Source organism: Vulpes vulpes, chromosome 10 (assembly GCF_048418805.1).
Source record: "Vulpes vulpes isolate BD-2025 chromosome 10, VulVul3, whole genome shotgun sequence".
NCBI lineage: Eukaryota > Metazoa > Chordata > Mammalia > Carnivora > Canidae > Vulpes > Vulpes vulpes.
Window position 1 is genome coordinate 8,741,747 of NC_132789.1, and position 17,638 is coordinate 8,759,384.

Here is a 17,638-nt window from a genome sequence, read left to right on the forward strand (position 1 = left end):
ATTTAGGTAAGAAGGGCTGTCCCTCCACTCCCAGAAGCCTCCCTGATATAAAGAAGTGATGGTCACTGGCAGCAGGTCCCTCTGGCCTGGTAGGGGGAGGGGAGGGAGGGAGCCTTGGGACACTCAGACCCCGCCCCTGCCTCGCTCAGGCTGGAGGCCGTGGCTCGCTTGAAGGACCGCCAGCAGAAGGACATTGCTCAGTACAACCTGGAGATCCGAGAGCTGGAGCGTGTCTATGCCCACGAGACCAAGCTCAAATCCTTCTTGCTGATCAAGCTGAATGATCGTCTGGAGTTCGAGGAGCAGGCCAAAAAGGAGGAAGGTACGCTCTGCAGGCACTTTCCCTCTCCCTCTCAACTGAGGGGGTCCCAGTCCTTCTGGAGTGGGGTTGCCAAATTTAGCAAATAACATTGCAAGATGTCTCATTAAATTCAAATCTTAGGAAAACGGTGAAGAAATTTTTAAATGAAATAAAAAGTTATTTGTTGGCTATCTACAATTAGGACATAATTATACTTGAAAAAATATATTGTTTGTCTGAAATTCAAATTTAACCGAGCATCCTGTATTTTATCTGCCAACCCCCAACCTCTTACTCTGAGGTTTTCCTTCCGTTATTTTAGGGGGAGGAAACTTGGGTGTCCACCCCCGGGTTTGGTGATTTGCTAGGAGGAGTCACAAGATACAGCAGATAGTTACCTCTGTGGCCAGGCCTAAGTCAGGACACAAAGCACACTCAAGCATAGAGGAAACCAGGCACAAGCTTCCAGAGTCTTCTCCCAGGGCAGTCACACAGAACATGCTAATTCCCCCAGCATCTCACTGTGACACCTATGAAGGGTTATCTCCTAGGGGATCTCATCACAGCCTCTGTGCCCCAAGATCTTACTGGGGGCTGGTCACATAGGTGTCCTCTCCCTCGTGCGTACCACAATTCTAGCCTCCCGGAAGAACAGCGGGTGTTCAGCATAAACTACACACTCACACACACACACCATCTGCACAGCCTAGGTGCAACGAGCCACTCCCAGCATTTAAGGACAATTTGATATTTGTGTAGAGAACTGTTTACCATTTAGGTGCCCAGGTGCACACTTGATGGGATGAGCACTGGGTGTTATTATACTATATGTTGGCAAATTGAATTTAAATTAAAAAAAAAAAGTGCCCAGGTACAGCCACTGGCCGACCTTGCAAGAAGAGCCCTTTCTGAGGAGAACAGTGTCAGTGCTGTTATTTTTTCACTCTCTCAAACAGATTGAAAAATCTGAGCTCTTCAAAGAGCCCCGGGGCAGCTGCATTTGTTCTTTGTTCTTTTGGCATCTCCTGTCTCTTCCTGCCTTTTTCATTTGGGACTGTGTTGCAAAAAAGTGTGTGTTTGGGAGAAACTCCACGTCTCACTCTCTAAAATAAGACGTAAAGGAGTCACACGGCCAGAATGTGCATAGGAAAATCTAGGAAGATCTTTGTGGTGGCCATTTGGAGGCTAAATCGGAGATGAGACTGAGTTCAGGAAAGGTGGAGCTGTTGCAGGCATCAGGCTGGAGAGAACAAAACTTGGAGAATTTTCTTGGTTCTAGTTCCTTGAATTTGCCAAGGTCTGAGCCTACCAACAGGATTCCCTTGACCTTCACCCTGCTCAAATGCCACCTCCTTTGAGAGGCCTTCCTTGGCCACCCAGCTCCCCCTGGCCACCACCTGATGCTCCTCCATCACTGAGCCACGGTGATCATGTATTTCTTCTTCTGTTTACGTGGATATCTCCTTCTCTCCTTCTGTCTGATTCTTCCGATGGGGCCGGGATTTTGTGTCTGCAGAGCCCAGCCCAGTGTCTGGCACATAGTAGATGCTCAGTTAGGTAGCTGTGAAGGGACTCAGGAGTAAAGCTCTTGCGCCCTCTCCTGGAAGAATCTAGCCTCCTCCCTAGGGTGTGATAACATCACTGCCCAGCTCTCTCCCTACCTGGCACTGCTCTGACTGGCTTCCTTTCAGACTCACAGTTGCCAGCTTCTCCTTTCTAGCTCTCAAGGCAAAGAAGCACAGGAAGACGGGCAAGGGTGAGAATTTCGAGAGCTACGAGGTGGCCCACCTCCGGCTGCTGAAGTTGACCAAAGATGGGAACCTGAATCAGCTCATTGATGACTTTCTGGCCAAAGAGGAGAAGAACTTTGCTCGGTTCACGTATGTCACGGAGCTCAACAATGACATGGAGACCATGCACAAGAAGACCCAGAGAATCCAGGTCAGGGCAGCTCTCCTTTCCTAGGCCTGGGACCGGCACACTCTCACAGCAGCCTTTCTCAAAGTGGGTCCCCCAAAACACTCCTTGAGATGCTCTATAGAGTGTGCCTCAAGGTCTCATTGGTTTGGGAAACACTATTTTCTTCCAGGGCTCCCCCCCACCTACATTTTAACCTTTCTGAAATTGATAACTGTTTTCCAGTTGATGCAGACACATAATGTGGTCCCGTTCCCACCCCACCCCCCATGGTGACATTTATAATCCATGGCATGTTCTATAATCAAGGGTTCAGTAAACTATACCCATGGCCAGATACAGCCTGTGGTCCGTTTTTGTACAGGCCATGAGCTAAGAATGGTTTTTACATTTTTAAAGGGCTATAAGGAAAAAAAAAAGGATAGATCATATGTGGCCTGCAATGCCTAAAATATCTACTATCTGGCCCTTTGCCTTAAGAGCCTGCTGACCCCTATTAATCAACAGCTTCACAGAATGGAGGAGAGATTGTCAATCCATCTTGAAGAGAATTGATGTGCTTAGCATAGTAAAGGCTCTGACAAGTCCTGCAGTAAAGAAATCTATTTACTTTTTTGTTAAGCCTGTAAGTTCCCAAACTTAATTGGCTCCTTGGGCTACTTACTTCCCAAACACACATAAACAGCCTTTGGAATTGTCTGCATAGCATAGAATCTAAATTCCTTGGTGTGACACTCCGCCTCTTTGAAAATTTGGCTTTAACCTGCCTTGACAAGTTCAGTTCCCCTCATGACCCCGAAGGTGCCCTCCTCAGCTATCCTGTGCATTTCCCTCTGCTGAGTCTTCCCTTATGCCATTTTCTCTCCCACCTCCTGCTTTGCTTCTGATGAAATACTGCTCATTGGTCCTGACCCTGAACAGAGGTCACCACCACTGGGAATTCGTCATTCCTCCCTCTGAGGTCTTTGTGCTGTTTGTATGTTGAAGGGAGCCACTTAATTGTGCAATGTCACTGCTTCCTGAATATGGAGCAGGTGCGCTGGCCATGAACAAGTGACTAGTAGCTGGAATATAGATAAAAACATTGTAGCTTACCAGTGATGAGTTCATTTTTATGAGGATTCGGACAAATATAGCTAGCAAACTTGTGATTTAATGGATATCATTACTTAGGGTGATAAATCATAGTAACAGTAAACAAATAATGGTACACATAATAAAATGAACACAATTTGGCTGATTTCAGGAAAACGATTAATAGACATTCATAGGTAGTGATAGATAATACAGGCGGTATGTGAACATGATGGGAATGAAGGTGGTGGTATCAGTGGTCAGAGGAAACAGATGGCATGCCCCAAGAGGGTGAATCAAGGTGAGTTTTTTTTTTAAAAGGGATTATTTACAAAGGTTTAAGGAAATTATAAGGAGAGAGTGCAGGAGCAGCATGGGAGGACTCCAGAGCAGGTGAGGGAGCTGTTTCTGGAATCAGGATGAGGTGTGTGGAGGAAGATGTGTCTGTGTCTCTCCTGAAGGGATTGTGGCCAAGCTAGTGACCTTCCCAGGTGGTGAGGGGCTGGTGGGCAAGTACCCCCAACCTCTTTCCAACCACTAATCTCCAGCTGGTGCATCCCATTGTCAGGGAACAACCCAAGCCAGGAGACAAGGGAGCCCAGAGCCCTAGCCCCTGGGGTCTGAGGCAGAGGGTGTGGAAGTGGGGCAAGTGGATTTGTGGGGAAAATGGAGAATATCCAGCTCAGTGTGTCGTGGGGGTAAGGTGGGAGGGATGAACTTGAACAACCCTCTGTCTCCCTTCTGGAAAGTGATTTTTCCAGGGGACTGCAATACCCAAGAGTGTATTCCCTCTGCTTTCCCAGTGCCCAGGCTGGCCCGCACACAATAGGAGGCACCAGGAAATGGCTCTGAAACCATAACTGACCTCGATCTTGCCATTGACCACGATGATAGTGTCCTTTTGTCCTTTGACCATGCAGACTGTCTCTGTCAGGAAGGTGTATCTGATGACAGATGGCCACTCCTGTCTGGGCCTCACTCTCCACATCTGTAGAATGACACACTAGGATGAGAGCAGTACTTTCCAAACTCTTGTAAAACAAAACAAAACAAAACAAAAAAAAACTACAGAACATTTTCATTTAAACACAGGTTGTAAGGAAACACAGTATAGAAAACAGGTAAAACGGAGCAGTTTGGGGTGAAGGGGGTGGGAATTGGGAGGAGGGGCTGGCGGGGTTGCCTGGACCCTTACCTTTTTGTCTTTTTGTGGAACTTCTGCTCAAAACTATGGTTCAGGTAAGAAAAATGCATAAATCCATTGGGATTCAAAGAACTGACTTCACCCTTCTGGAGGACACCGGGGTCAGAGGTTGTAACTGGTTGAATCCTGCTCTCATATTTCTTTTGCTTAGTCTCCCCTACCCCCCAAATTTAGAAATTATTAGTTGCCAACATTTAAAAATCAAGATATTCCACATGAAAACCTGGATTTCTGGTTTCTTTTGGAAAATCTGATCTGACGACTATGGCCCACCGCCCTGCTCTTAGCTGAAGGCTGCTGGCCCTCATCCACCCACACCAGCGGGGTCCGATCTGCTGTCCTGTCCCAGGCGCGCTGGGACCCTGGAGGGCCTTTGAGGTTTCTGTCTCCGACGTAGGCGCTTCGCCACTGCCCTCAGGTGGCCACCCTGCAGCATTGCATGGAAAGGTTTTGGACGCAGACATCCGAAGGCCTGAAAGCTTAAGGATGGAAGGATGGATGGATGGTTCATTTGGGACCTGGGAAGTGGACAGGAGCCTGATTCCCATTTTCTAGGAGACAGCACCTTAATAGTCCCAGTGGGATGGCAGGGACAGACCATAGCAGAGGCATGTGAGGATGCTAGTTGGAAACTGAACGGATCAAGAAATGGTTACTAAACAAAATTGCCCTTCATCTTTCCCTTTACGTGATGGTACCGCCTCTCTAGGCTACACAGCCTGTCTCTGACCTTAGCAGGAGGGTGTCTGATGAAGCATAGGCAGGTCCATGATCTCCCTGGGCTTCAGGCTCCCTGTTTGTAGAATGATGTTTGGACCAGAACAGTAGCTTCTGAGTTTTTCTTTGAAGTTACAGAACTGTGCCTTTTGAGGCTTAACAGAGCTGCAAATGCCTGCTGAATAAGTCCTGAAAACACTCGTTTCTAGTGAAAATGCTTAATATTTAAAAAATCTTAGAAGGATATGCTCATTATAGAAAATTTGGAAACTACCTAAGGATTAAGTTTTTAAAATCACCTATTATCTCATTCCTTAGAGATAATCATTGTTGATATTTTGATCTATTTCCTTCTGATTTCTTTTTTTGGGGGGTGATGCTTTTAAAACTTAACATAGTCATTACCATATAGTTATATAGGGACTTACATATTCTGATTTTTTTAAAAAGTTCTTTTGGTTTTGTTTATCAAGCAGATATTATTGAGCACCTACTATGTGCCATGCACTATTCTAGACACTGATTATGAGACAGAGTACAAAATGACGAAAAGTTCTGCCCTCATGGACAGAACTTCTGTTCTGGTAGAAAGAAACAAACAATTAGCAGTAAGCCTAATAAATACATAAATTATAGAGTATATTAGAAAGTGAGAAGTGGTGTAGATAAGAAAGATGAAATATAGAAATATAGAAGGTCTGAAGTCAAGAGAGGGCACGGGAACTTGAGAAGCTAAGATTTGAGCAGATTTGTAGGTGAGGGAATAAGCTATGTAGGTCTCTGGGAGGTTAATGTTCCAGGCAGAAAACAGCAAGTACAAAGGTCTTGAGGCAGGAAAAGTGCCCATTTATAGTCCTGGGATCATTCTAGGCTGTTTTTAAACTCTCCCTCCCCGCAAATTCATCATACACCTCCCAACATCTTCTATGTTCCTTTTATGGCTTCTGGAGACTCTGAATGCTCTGTAGCAGAATCATAAGATACTTAAAATGCAGATTCCCCAAGTGCTATCCCATAATTTACAAAGCCAGATTCTCTGAGAATAGGCTAGGAATCTGCATTTTTAACCATATTTTTACTTAAAACCCATTCCTCTCATGATATGAATGTACCATCATTGATTTAACTGGTCCGCTATCAGTGGACATTTCGGTTGTGTCTACCTGGGGGCGATTATAAGCAATAACATGACAGATAGCCTTGAGCAGCCCCTTTGCCCACTTGTCCTACTGTTTCCTTGGGATAGGTTCCTAGAGATGAAATTACTCAAAGACTAGCCTTTTCTATTTGTTCTATCCCCAGGGTTTCTCAAGTCTGGTCCCTGGGTCAACGGGAGCAGCAGCTTTTGGGAAATTTTGAGAAGCGCACATTCTCGGGCCCCACCCAGACCTACTGGACCAGAACCTCTGGGAGAGGGGCCGAGCAATCTGTGTTTCACAAACCTCTAGATGATTCTGATTCATGCTAGAGTTGATAAACCCTGCTCCAGGGGCACCTGGGTGGTGCAGACGGTTAAGTATCTGACTGTTAATTTTGGCTCAGGTCCTGATCTCAGGGTCTTGAGACTGAAACCCATGTTGGGCTCCGTGCTCAGGGAGGAGTCTGTTTGGGATTCTCTCTCTCTCTCCCTCCCTCTCGCCCTCTCCCCCATTGCCCCTCCTCTCTCTCCCTCTCTCAAATAAAAATAAATGAAGCTTTTAAAAAACCCTAAACATCAGAAAGATCCTCCATGGGCATAAGGGGGGCCCAGGGACTCAGAGGCTCCTTGAAACAGATCATTTAAATCCTCATCATCTCCTCAAGGCACAGGCTTAGTTTTAGGTATGGTGGGGAGTACCCACTTTTCCTTATGGTCTGGTTCTCTCATGTGCAGGATGAGATCATCTTCCTGCGATCCCAGCAGAAATCATCCCATGATGACAACCGCTCCGCCCTGAAACAGTTGGAGGTAAGACCAGGGTTGGGAGAGACATGGGAGTCTTTGTCAGGCGGCCTGTCTGGTGGTTCTCAGGAGGAGTACAATATCTGTCCTATGAGACTCCCCTGGCTTGGCTTGTGTCTCGGCATGTCCTGAGCCTTTGTCTCAGGCCACCTCTGTTACAGATATTTATTTGCTGTAGAATTTTGTCCCTATAATCTCTATGTCCCTTTTAAAGACTCCCTGACTTCAGGGAGCCTAGCCCAGGCACTTGCACCTATAATTTCATCCAGACTGGCACAACCCAGAGCTCTCTGCCTGAGAATTTTTTTCTCTCCCCCTTGTCCTGGCTGTGGCCTGCTTGCAGTCAATTACAGTTATTATGAACATTATTTGAGCAATTACTACCTACCAGACACTGGGCTAAGTGCTGTTCTTGTACTATCTCATTTAATTCTCACAACAGCCCTATGAGGCAGATACTGTGATCTTTATATTGTATAGATGAGGAAACTGAGGGATCCCTGGGTGGCGCAGCGGTTTGGCGCCTGCCTTTGGCCCAGGGCGCGATCCTGGAGACCCGGGATCAAATCCCACGTCGGGCTCCCGGTGCATGGAGCCTGCTTCTCCCTCTGCCTGTGTCTCTGCCTCTCTCTCTCTCTCTCTCTGTGACTATCATAAATAAATTAAAAAAAAAATTTAAAAAAGATGAGGAAACTGAGGCTCAGAGAGGTAAAGTCACTTGGCCAACATTGTGGAGCTGGGATGCTATATAAAAGCTTTGCTTTGTATTTAGTTGCTAGTCACAAGGAACCAAAGTAATAATGGCCTAAATGAGGTAAAATTATTTACTTTGTTAAGAAATGTTTGGAGATAGGTCCTTCAGGCCTGGTCATGATTTCATCGGTGACCTAGGCCACTCCCATTTGCCATCTCTAGCATGTGGCTTACATTCCCAAGGATGCCTCAGGGTTGTATTGTGGCTGCCAATGATCCAGCCATCAGATATATGTTCCAGGCAGGAAAAAAAGTGGGGGGAGGCAAGAACAAACATAACAACTTTGCTGATTGTTAGGCAGCTTAAAGTTTCTTTCTGTGAAGACTCAGCCAGTGCCTTTTGTGTTTACATCTCACTGGCCATCTTTATTGCAGAGGAGGATTGGAAAATATAACTTTCAGCTGGGCACATTGCTGTCCCAAATACAATCAGGAATTTGTTATTAAGGCGAAAGGGGAGAATGGATAGCAAACTTCTGACAAAGGTATGAACCCAGAGAGTTTGACCGCACAGCCCTGCTCTATCCAGTAGTTCCCTGCGCAAGGAACTGGGCTCCTGGGTCATTTTCCTTTCCTTCTCTGTGGCCACTTGCTGGCAAGCATCTAGTTGGACTGGGATGGCGGTGCCATTCTCCAGTGGGCCACTAGGGGGCAACAAAGCACAAGACACTCATTTTGGGGCTCAGGCTCAGGGAGGCCTCTCCCAGGAGCCTAGATATGGTGAATTAAACTCCCAGGTAGGGCCCAAGTGCAAGGAGACCCTCCTCAAGCTAAGCACATGCTTGGGATCCCATGCCCTTGGTTCAGGGCCACCCAGTGTCCAGATGCTTCCTTGGGCTTGGGGCTGGTGCTATTCTGTATGTTGGGGTTTTGAAGGCCGAGGGTATCCCAGGGAGGCTGACAGGGCAACCTCCAGCGTTTCTCCCCCTCTGAAGCCCTTCCATCCCCTCTTCGTTCCTTTGGTTGCAGCGTGCCTTCTGGAGGCCTCTCTTCAAATGCAAATACTCAAAAAAAATGCAAATACTCCCAAGCAGGAGAATTTGTCATAAAAGCAATGCGGTCACAAGAGCCCTTTTTTCTTTCCCTTGCTAAAGATCAGTTTCCTTTGCTCTATTCTTGGAACCTTCCCACACATCTTCCATTACATCATCTCCTGCCCCTCTGGGAGTAGTGGTGGCATCTGTCCCTTAACAGGAGGGTTTTGCAAGGAGTTAGGCAGCCAGGCCCTAACAAAAGCTTGGGAACAAAAGCTTGCATATGACTCTCAGAAAAGTCACTTCCTAGCTGTGTGACTTTGAGAAAGTGACCTAACCTCTCTGAGCCTCTGTTTTCTCACCTGTAAAATGAAGATGATCATCATCACTGCAATGGGCTGTGAGGGCTGGGTCAAGTTATCTATGCACATGCTAGGCCTGCTGCCGGGCAGACAATTCTAGACATAGCTATCATTGTGGATATCGTGTGAGTCAATAAAACCTCAAAATCACTATCACCTTGATACTAAATAGAGAGGAGGAACCCCAGGTAGGGTACTTAGACTACTCAATAGATAGAAGCTAAACATGAGTTTGCTTTACTTGTCTGACCTCAGTATTCCTCATCTAGAAACTGAAGCCATTGTGAGGAGGTGGAGGTGACATGTGTGAGGTGCTGGACTTGTGCTGTCACCATCACATTAGGCTGTTTAGCTGTGGGATCTCTTAATGTGGCTGTAGAACCAGAGGGAGCTGGGGGCAGAGGAAGCTGACTGGTTCAATGGTTGAGAGACAGCTTAGACCTTAGACCTCTCCTGACTGAGTGCTTTGGATCCATCCTTGGAAAGTGGGGATGTGGATCGGACTGACCCTTTGGGACTGTCATTTGGGATGATGCATATAGAGCCACGCGGAATGGGGGTGGTCCTCACAGGGCCTGGTTCACCTCAGCTAGCTGAGAACTCAGAGGGAGAGATGGGAAATGACTGGAAGCTCCCACCCCAGAGCAGGGATTCTCGGCCTAGGGCTGCAAATCAGATTCACCTGGGAGGCTTTAAAAGTCCTGATCCCCAGGTGCACCCCAGACCAAATCATCTGAATCTGGGGCTGGGGTCAGGGCCACAAGTGTTTTGAAGCTCCCAGATGATAGCAATGTGAAGCCAAGATTGTGATCCAGTGGACTTGCAGGATTTTTCTAACTTTACTGTGCATCAGCATCACCTGGAGGTTCATCAAAAGCACATTGCCAGGCCTATCCCCAGAGCCTGATTCAGGGCCTGGACTGGAGCCCAAGAATTTGCATTTCTAACAAGCTTCCCCATGGAGCTGATGCTCCTAGTCCTGGGGCCCCATGTTGAGAACCACTGGGCTAGAGTGATCTGTTTCCTTTTTTTTAAGATTTTATTTATTTATTCATGAGAGAGAGGCGAGACATAGGCAGAGGGAGAAGCAGGCTCCCTGTGGGGAGCCTGATGCCAGACTCTAACCCAGGATCCTGGGATCATGACTTGAGCCAAAGGCAGACTCTTAACCACTGAGCCACCCAGGTGCCCTGAGTGATGTGTTTTAAACTGCAAATGGTAAAATCAGTCTGTTGGATCAAACAGCATTTAAAAATAATGAAACAGAACAAAATTTTAAAACACACAAAGTATTGATTTGTGGAACTTTCACTTCATTTGATAAGATAATACATATAAACACACACCAATATGCACAAGTATGTATGTATGTATGTATGCATGTGTTGGGCTGCACTGTAAAATGTATTCCTTTCTGTGGGCCACAGTTTTAAAAATATAAGTCATCAGCTTTTAAAGGATGTTATAATTCTGAGGTACCTAGGTGGTTCAGTCAATTGACCAAGTTGGCTCTTGGTCTCAGCTCAGGTCTTTATCTCAGGGTTGTGAGTTCAAGCCCCACTTTGGCCTCCATGCTGGATATGAAGCCTATTTTTTTAAATTAAATATATTATAATCCAGTACACATATAGACACACACATGTATATGTGAGGGAAACAAAATGTACATTTAACAATATTTACCCTGCAATATTTACCAGCAATGCATACTAGTATTTTCTCTTCCTTTTTTTTTCTGTTCTGTTTACTTTTTTAAAAGATCTTATTTATTTATTTGATAAGGGAGGGGGGCACAAATAGCCAGAGTGGCAGGCAGAGGGAGAGAGAGAGAAGCAGGCTCCCTGCTGAGCAGGGAGCCCAGATGTGGGGCTTGATCTCAGGACACTGGGATCATGACCTGAGCAGAAGGAACACACTTAACCCACTGAGATATACTTTCTTTCTTTAAAATGCTGATTAAGGGGGAGCCTGGGTGGCTTAGTCAGTTAAGCATCTGCCTTGGGCTCAGGTCATGATCCCAGCACTTGATTCCTGGGATCAAATTGAGCTGTGCTCAGCAGGGAGCCTGCTTCTCTCTCTCCCTCTCCCTCTCTCCCTGCTCATTCTCACTCTCTCAAATAAATAAAATCTTTAAAAAATAAAAAATAAAATACTGATTAAGGCTTAGAAAATTGATTTTGAACCCCCTCAGAGGTTTGAAAACCTGTGGTTCAGAGACCCTGTTTCCAGAGAGTCCCGAACTCCCATCTACATTCAAAGTTCTCACGGGTGGGCTGAGCCTAGGGTGGCAGTCTGGCTGACCTGGGATGGGAATTGGGGTCTGTCACCAGGAGAAACTGAAGAAAACCACAGAGGAGGCGGATATGTATGAGAACAGCTACAAGGAAATCAACAAGACCTTGGAGTATCTCAAGAACTCAGTGGAGAATCTGTTTAAAAAGATTAATTGTGATGCCACCGAGATCCTGGGGCATTTAGGGGAGACAGGGAAAATCACTGACAACAACCTCCCACAGTACTTTGGTGAGTTACGCTGGGGCCTGTTGGACCCTTAGGAACCATTTCCAGAGCTTTCTATGAGCAGGCATGAGCACTTGTTCTTTGGGTGGTGGTGAGGCTGGTGGTGAAGCATGTGGGCACTAAAGCCAGCCTGCCTGGGTTCAAATCCTGGTTCTATTCTTACTAGCTGTGTGCCATTGGGCAACTTTCTGAACCTCTCGGTAGTTTAATTTTTTCATCTAAAAAAATGAGGAGTAAACCCAATATCTACCTCATAAGGTTGTTAGGAAGATAATATTTAATTTTAGAGTAAAACTATATGATCATATCAATGGAGAGTAGAAGCAGCATTTGACCAATTCAACATCCATTACGATAAAGGCTCTTGACAAACTAGAACTGGAAGGAAACTTTCTTAACCTCCAAGGGTGCCACTACTGAGGGCACCTGGGTAGCTCAGTCGGTTAAGCATCTGCCTTTGGCTCAGGTCATGATCTCAGGGTCCTGAGATCAAGCCCCATGTTAGGCTCCCTGTTTAGTGGGGAGTCTGCTTCTCCCTCTCCCTCTGCCCCTACCCACCCCACTTGTGCTTGCTCCCTCTCTCTCAAATAAATAAATAATTAAGAAAAGAAACCCACCTACTATACTTAACCTATACTTAAGGGCAAAAACCAGAATGTTTTTCCTCTTGAGATCAGGAACAAGGCAAGAATATCTGCTCTCATTGCTCCTAAGCAATGCAATAAGGCAAGAAAAAGAAATGAAAAGCAAACAGATTGGAAAGGAAGTAATAAAGTGTACAGAGCAGTGCCTGGCATGTAGCAAATTCCTAATGAACGAAAACACATTTCTAACCATAGGCCTGAGCTCAGGATAGAGAAAGAGGGATGCACCTCCGTGGATCATGACAACTTGGAATGAACAGCTTGCATTGCTCTGAGAATAAAACCTATGGTTCTTAATACAATCTGTTTGGGGGCTTCCCAAGATGCTCCCTCCTGCCAAGTTCAGTGATTTGCTAGGAGGGCTCACAGACTCAGCATATGGTGTTACTTGTGGCTCTGATTTGTTTCAGCAAAAGGGGAAAGGGTCATGAGGTGAAGTGGAGGACTACTGAGCTGCTATTAGTAAATGATGATGCTATTAGGAACCTTCCGGAGATCCAAGTTCCTTGATGCCAGCTTGGGGCCATGCTGGGAAGCAGGCGTTTCAAAGAATAGCAGTCAGGACTGCTGTGTTAACTCTTTCCTGCACACAGCCTATCAGGGTTCTGCACAGCCTGGTCCCTGCTTCCATTTCTCATCTCCTCTTGTCCTGCTCTCTGTCTTTGTCTGCCACCTCAAGTCACACTGTCCTGTGTATTCTTGCAACCCTCCCTTCAATTCATTCCCACCTCAGGGCCTTTGCACAAGCTGTTCCTGGAATCCTTATCTCAATTCCTCCTCAAACTCAGATCTCAGTCTAATGTCCTTTCTCTGCAAGGCTTCCCTCCACTGCCCCACCTGAAGCTGGCTTCCCCTCCACACTTTTATTCCCTTTCATGGCAATTCGTTTATGTACTGGGTGAATCTATGAGGCTTTTGAGATCTGATAGTTCCAGATGCAAATATTTTTGGTCCCTGATTTTTATTTTTATTTTATTTATTTTTATTTTATTTTATTTTTGTCCATGATTTTTAGAAAGAAAAGCCACAGTACAGGTAGTGTGAGGTTTGTTTAAAACATTATCCAAATCCAGGAGTTACAGAATCTAGATAACGAGCATCTGGATAGCAAGGGATATGTGTACTTATTTGTTTCCTTGTTGAATTTGTCTTTCTCTCCATCTTCCTCACATATACTGAAGCTTATGAGCTTAATAAGGTCAGGGATTGCATCTTTGTTGTTACAGTTATTGTCATTTTGTTTTTCCTCCATGCATCCATGGCATCCAGCTCTGAGCCTGGCATGGCAGGTATCCGATAACCATTTGTAGGGTGAGTGAATGAACACACGACTCTGGTGACTACAGGAGCTATGAAACACAGAGGGAGACCTCCTTCCCCTAGGCAGGTCAGAGGAATACTCCCGTAGGGTGCGGAGCCCTGATCCAAGTCTTAAAGCACCAGCAGTCATGATTCAGGGAAGGGTGCACGGAAAGGCATTCTAGGCAGAAGGATCAGCATGAGCAAAGGCCCAGAAGCCTGAAACAGAGAGCACACAGGGGAAAAATCAGTAGTTTAAAAGGCTGCCTGGGGCTCCCAGTTTTTGGTGAAACCCAGTGTTTCTCAACCTCCTTTTCTTTCTTTTTTTTTTTTCCATCCTCCTTTTCATTATTGCCTCCTAAGGAACCTTTTCAGACATTCTTTTCCTAATTGTCCTTATGCAATTTTCACACTATATACACTATGTAGTTGCTTATGTTCTGCACGTTTATCTGTTTTATGTTATAAAGTCAGATTTTGTTTGTTTGTTTTCCTTTTGCTAACCAACGACCAAATTTTGCCCTCTGAGTGATACTGCCCCCTGGAGAATGCATGGTATAACTCTCGAGAGAGGCTTGGTCCTGTTCCTTCCCTTCCTCTCCAGCAGGGGGCGTCACTCCCAATCCCTCCCTGTCTCCCCCACCCCCGCCCGCCTCCGCACGTCCAACCCTGGGAACCAGGTCTCTCTGCTGCTGTCTTGGCTCTGATCGATTTTTTTCCAGCCATCGTTGAGAAGAAGACCAACGATCTGCTGCTGTTGGAGTCCTACAAGCGGATCTTGGAGCTGGAAAGGGCAGAGACAGACATCCCGCCGCCCTTCGTCAACCCTTTCTGGGGTAGCTCCGCCCTCCTCAAGCCTGCAGAACCGGTCAAGGTCATCCCCCCAGTGCTCGGGGCTGACCCCTTCAGCGACAAGTTGGATGAAGGTGAGTTCTCATTCTCCCGTGATCTGCCGTCTGCGCTGGTTGCTAGGAGACCTGTGCTGGAATGTGCGGTATAGAGCCTCAGTTTCCCTTTATGAGCCTCATGGGTCCATGTGTTCCATTGGGTTCCACCTTGGCTGTGGCCCTTGAGTTGTTTTGCCTGGGGATGCTTCTCCCTACAGCACAGTGAAGATCCCAGAGTTTAGTGATCCTGGATATATATGTATTTTTTAAATCACTACTTTGTGGCCATTTAAAATGAACCTTAGGGGGGGGGGCCTGGGTGGTTCAGCCATTTATGTATCTGCCTTCAGCTCAGGCCATGATCTCAGGGTCCTGAGATCAAGTTTCTTATTGGGCTCTCTGCTCAGCGGGGAGCCTGCTTCTCCATCTCTCTCTGCCACTCCTCCCTGCTCCTGCATGCTCTTTCTCTCTCTCAAATAAATAAAAATAAAATCTTTAAAAATAAAATAAAACGAACCTTAAAATGTCCACAGTTTACAAATTGGCAAGTTGCAGGCACACAAGGTTTCCTGATCCCATCTGTCACTCTCACCCTATGCCCCTTAGTCTTACTCAACCCATGACCACCTCGGCCGATGCCAACTGTGTCCCCCAAACTCATGGTTGAAGCAGGTGCAGCTAGGTTGGGGGCAGTAGCCAGATGCCTAACTGTGGCCTTGCAGCTGGCTTGTTGACCTTCCCTCCTTTCGGGGCCAGAAGCTCATGACACTCCCCTCACTGGGGCAGAAAATCTGGAGCTGGGGAAAAAATCAGCCCCACCTGGGTTTTGGAGGGCAGTTTGGCCACACATGTGATAAGCCTGAGACATGGGTATACCTGTTAGGCCTGTAATCTCTCCTGTGCAAACCAGTTCTTTCTTTTTTTTTTTCAAACCAGTTCTTCAAGAAATATTTATTCAGGGGTCAAAGATGAACGTAGGACAGCATTCACTGCATCCCTAAACTGGAAATGACTGAAATACACACCCATTAGAAACTGGTCTGGGAACTACAGTTCACCCATCCATGTGATAGGAATACTATGCAGACATGGAAAGGAATGCAATGGGACAATATAAACTCTCACACACAGGGTATATAAATTATATATGCAATTGTTATATATATATATATATATATGGATTATATAACGTGTGTGTATATATATATATGGCTTGGCAATTATATATATATATATATATATATATATATATATATATATATATATTTATTTATTTATTCAGTAGTTTTCAACCAGGGTGATTTTACCCCTCAGGATTTTTGGCAATGTCTGTAGATATTTTTGGTGTTACAACTGGGAGATGGAGGGGGGGCTGCTGTTGGCATCTAGTGGCCAGGGATGCTGTTAAAAATCCTACAATGTACAAGACAGCCCTTGACAACCCTGAGATATAATAGGGAAAGAGATGTGTATAGAGAGAGAGAGAGAGAGAGGAGGAGGGAGGGAGGGAAGGTTAGAGGGAGGGAAGGAGAAAGGTATGTTGATTGTGCATACAAAAACAAAGGATTTATAGGCTGACTTACAGTGGGTACTTTTAGGTGGTGATTTACATAGAACTTTGCATTTCTAAGTTAAATAATTCTGTATTGTTCAAATGTTTCTTTTACAATGATCTTGAGCAACTTCAGTAATCAAAGAAACCTAGATTTTTAAAATAATCTGTCCCGTTTCTCTAAACAGCACTTCAAGTGTGCAGGCATGTCAAAGATGGAGGGGGAGGGCTGGAGGAAGATTGCCAACACAGGTGCACGCACGCACGCGCACACACACGCCCCTCCTGTCTGACTTAGGTCTAGGCAACTGAAATTTAGCAGGAGTGAAAGCTGGGTCTGGTGTTAGCCACCTTAGCACAGTCTCCCTTGACCCTTTGAGTTCCTAAAAGAGGAGGGTGGCAAGGCATAGCTTCTGGTAAGCTGCCCCCACATAGTCAAGAACTTGTAGATGATGTGTCCACTTTTGCTCAAGGGAATGTTGATAAACATTGGTTTCTCTTAGCTCACTAGTCACTCTGGTCCATAGGTGTGAATTAGAAGAGGCACTCCCCCTGGACAGATTGAGAAAAGGTACCCCTTCTGTGTAGAAATGGTTTGGCAATCAAGCAGGGGTTGGATTCCAGCCCATCCATTCACCATCTCCACCAGATGTCTGTGCGGTCTACATCCTGAACAACTGCGCATGGTGGCCCTGTCTCTTTGACATTAAACTAAACTCACCTTCACATCCTCTTCTGGGAGAAAAAAAAAAACAATTATTGTCTGGGTGTCCCTGTGCAGTGCATCTCTACTCATGCTCTTCCTCCCTGAACCTCAAGAATGCTCACACTCTATTCCCACCAGTGTGGAGGGACCCCCAAACCAGGCTTGGATATCCTTGCCTTAAGCATCCATGAACGGGGCAGAGGGACACTGTCCTTGGGAAGGGAGCTACCTGTGCCCATCCCATGCTGCGTTTGCTTTCCAAACTCCTCACACCAGTCCTGTCTTTGATGCAGTGGATCAGCCCCTGGACCACAGCAGCCTTCAGCAGCTGGTGCTCAGCAGCCAGTTTCGAAGCAGGGAATTACAGTCAGACAGCGTACCGGTAAAGGGGGACGATCTGAGGCTCAAGAAGAAGTTAATGGTCTGAGGCGGATGGAGGTACATTTGTACTTTAACCAGAATAAATGTTTTGTTCTGTAACCTCAGTGCCTCCTCACACTCATTACAAAGGGACTCAACTAGGGTTCTGGAAGCCACCCTGGGATGAGGTAGAGGAGTTAGGAGGACATAGGAGCTGACACAGGAGACAAGAGTTGTATGAGGTCACCATGGCTCCTGAGATTGTGATTGTGACCAGGACAAACAACTGCTATGTCTGAAATTAGAAATTAACGTCTTATAGTTAATGGGTATGATTTTTTTTTCCAAATGAGCCATGTTTTTAGCATGTATGTGAGGCCTCTTCCTCTTAATTTATCATGGGGCCTAAGTGCATCTATGGGAGAA

General features: G+C 46.0%; 1 protein-coding gene across 1 annotated transcript in view; it reads left to right on the forward strand.

Annotated features, from left to right (window-relative positions):
• Nucleotides 1-17,279, forward strand: part of CCDC63 (coiled-coil domain containing 63) — a 32,847-nt gene extending 15,568 nt beyond the window's left edge. The window contains exons 6-11 of the mRNA XM_026018849.2: nucleotides 150-322; nucleotides 2,022-2,242; nucleotides 7,087-7,161; nucleotides 11,575-11,767; nucleotides 14,430-14,633; nucleotides 17,146-17,279. Coding sequence (XP_025874634.1) covers nucleotides 150-322; nucleotides 2,022-2,242; nucleotides 7,087-7,161; nucleotides 11,575-11,767; nucleotides 14,430-14,633; nucleotides 17,146-17,279 — 1,000 coding nt within the window. The remainder of the gene's footprint in view (nucleotides 1-149; nucleotides 323-2,021; nucleotides 2,243-7,086; nucleotides 7,162-11,574; nucleotides 11,768-14,429; nucleotides 14,634-17,145) is intronic.
• Nucleotides 17,280-17,638: the final 359 nt, after the last annotated feature.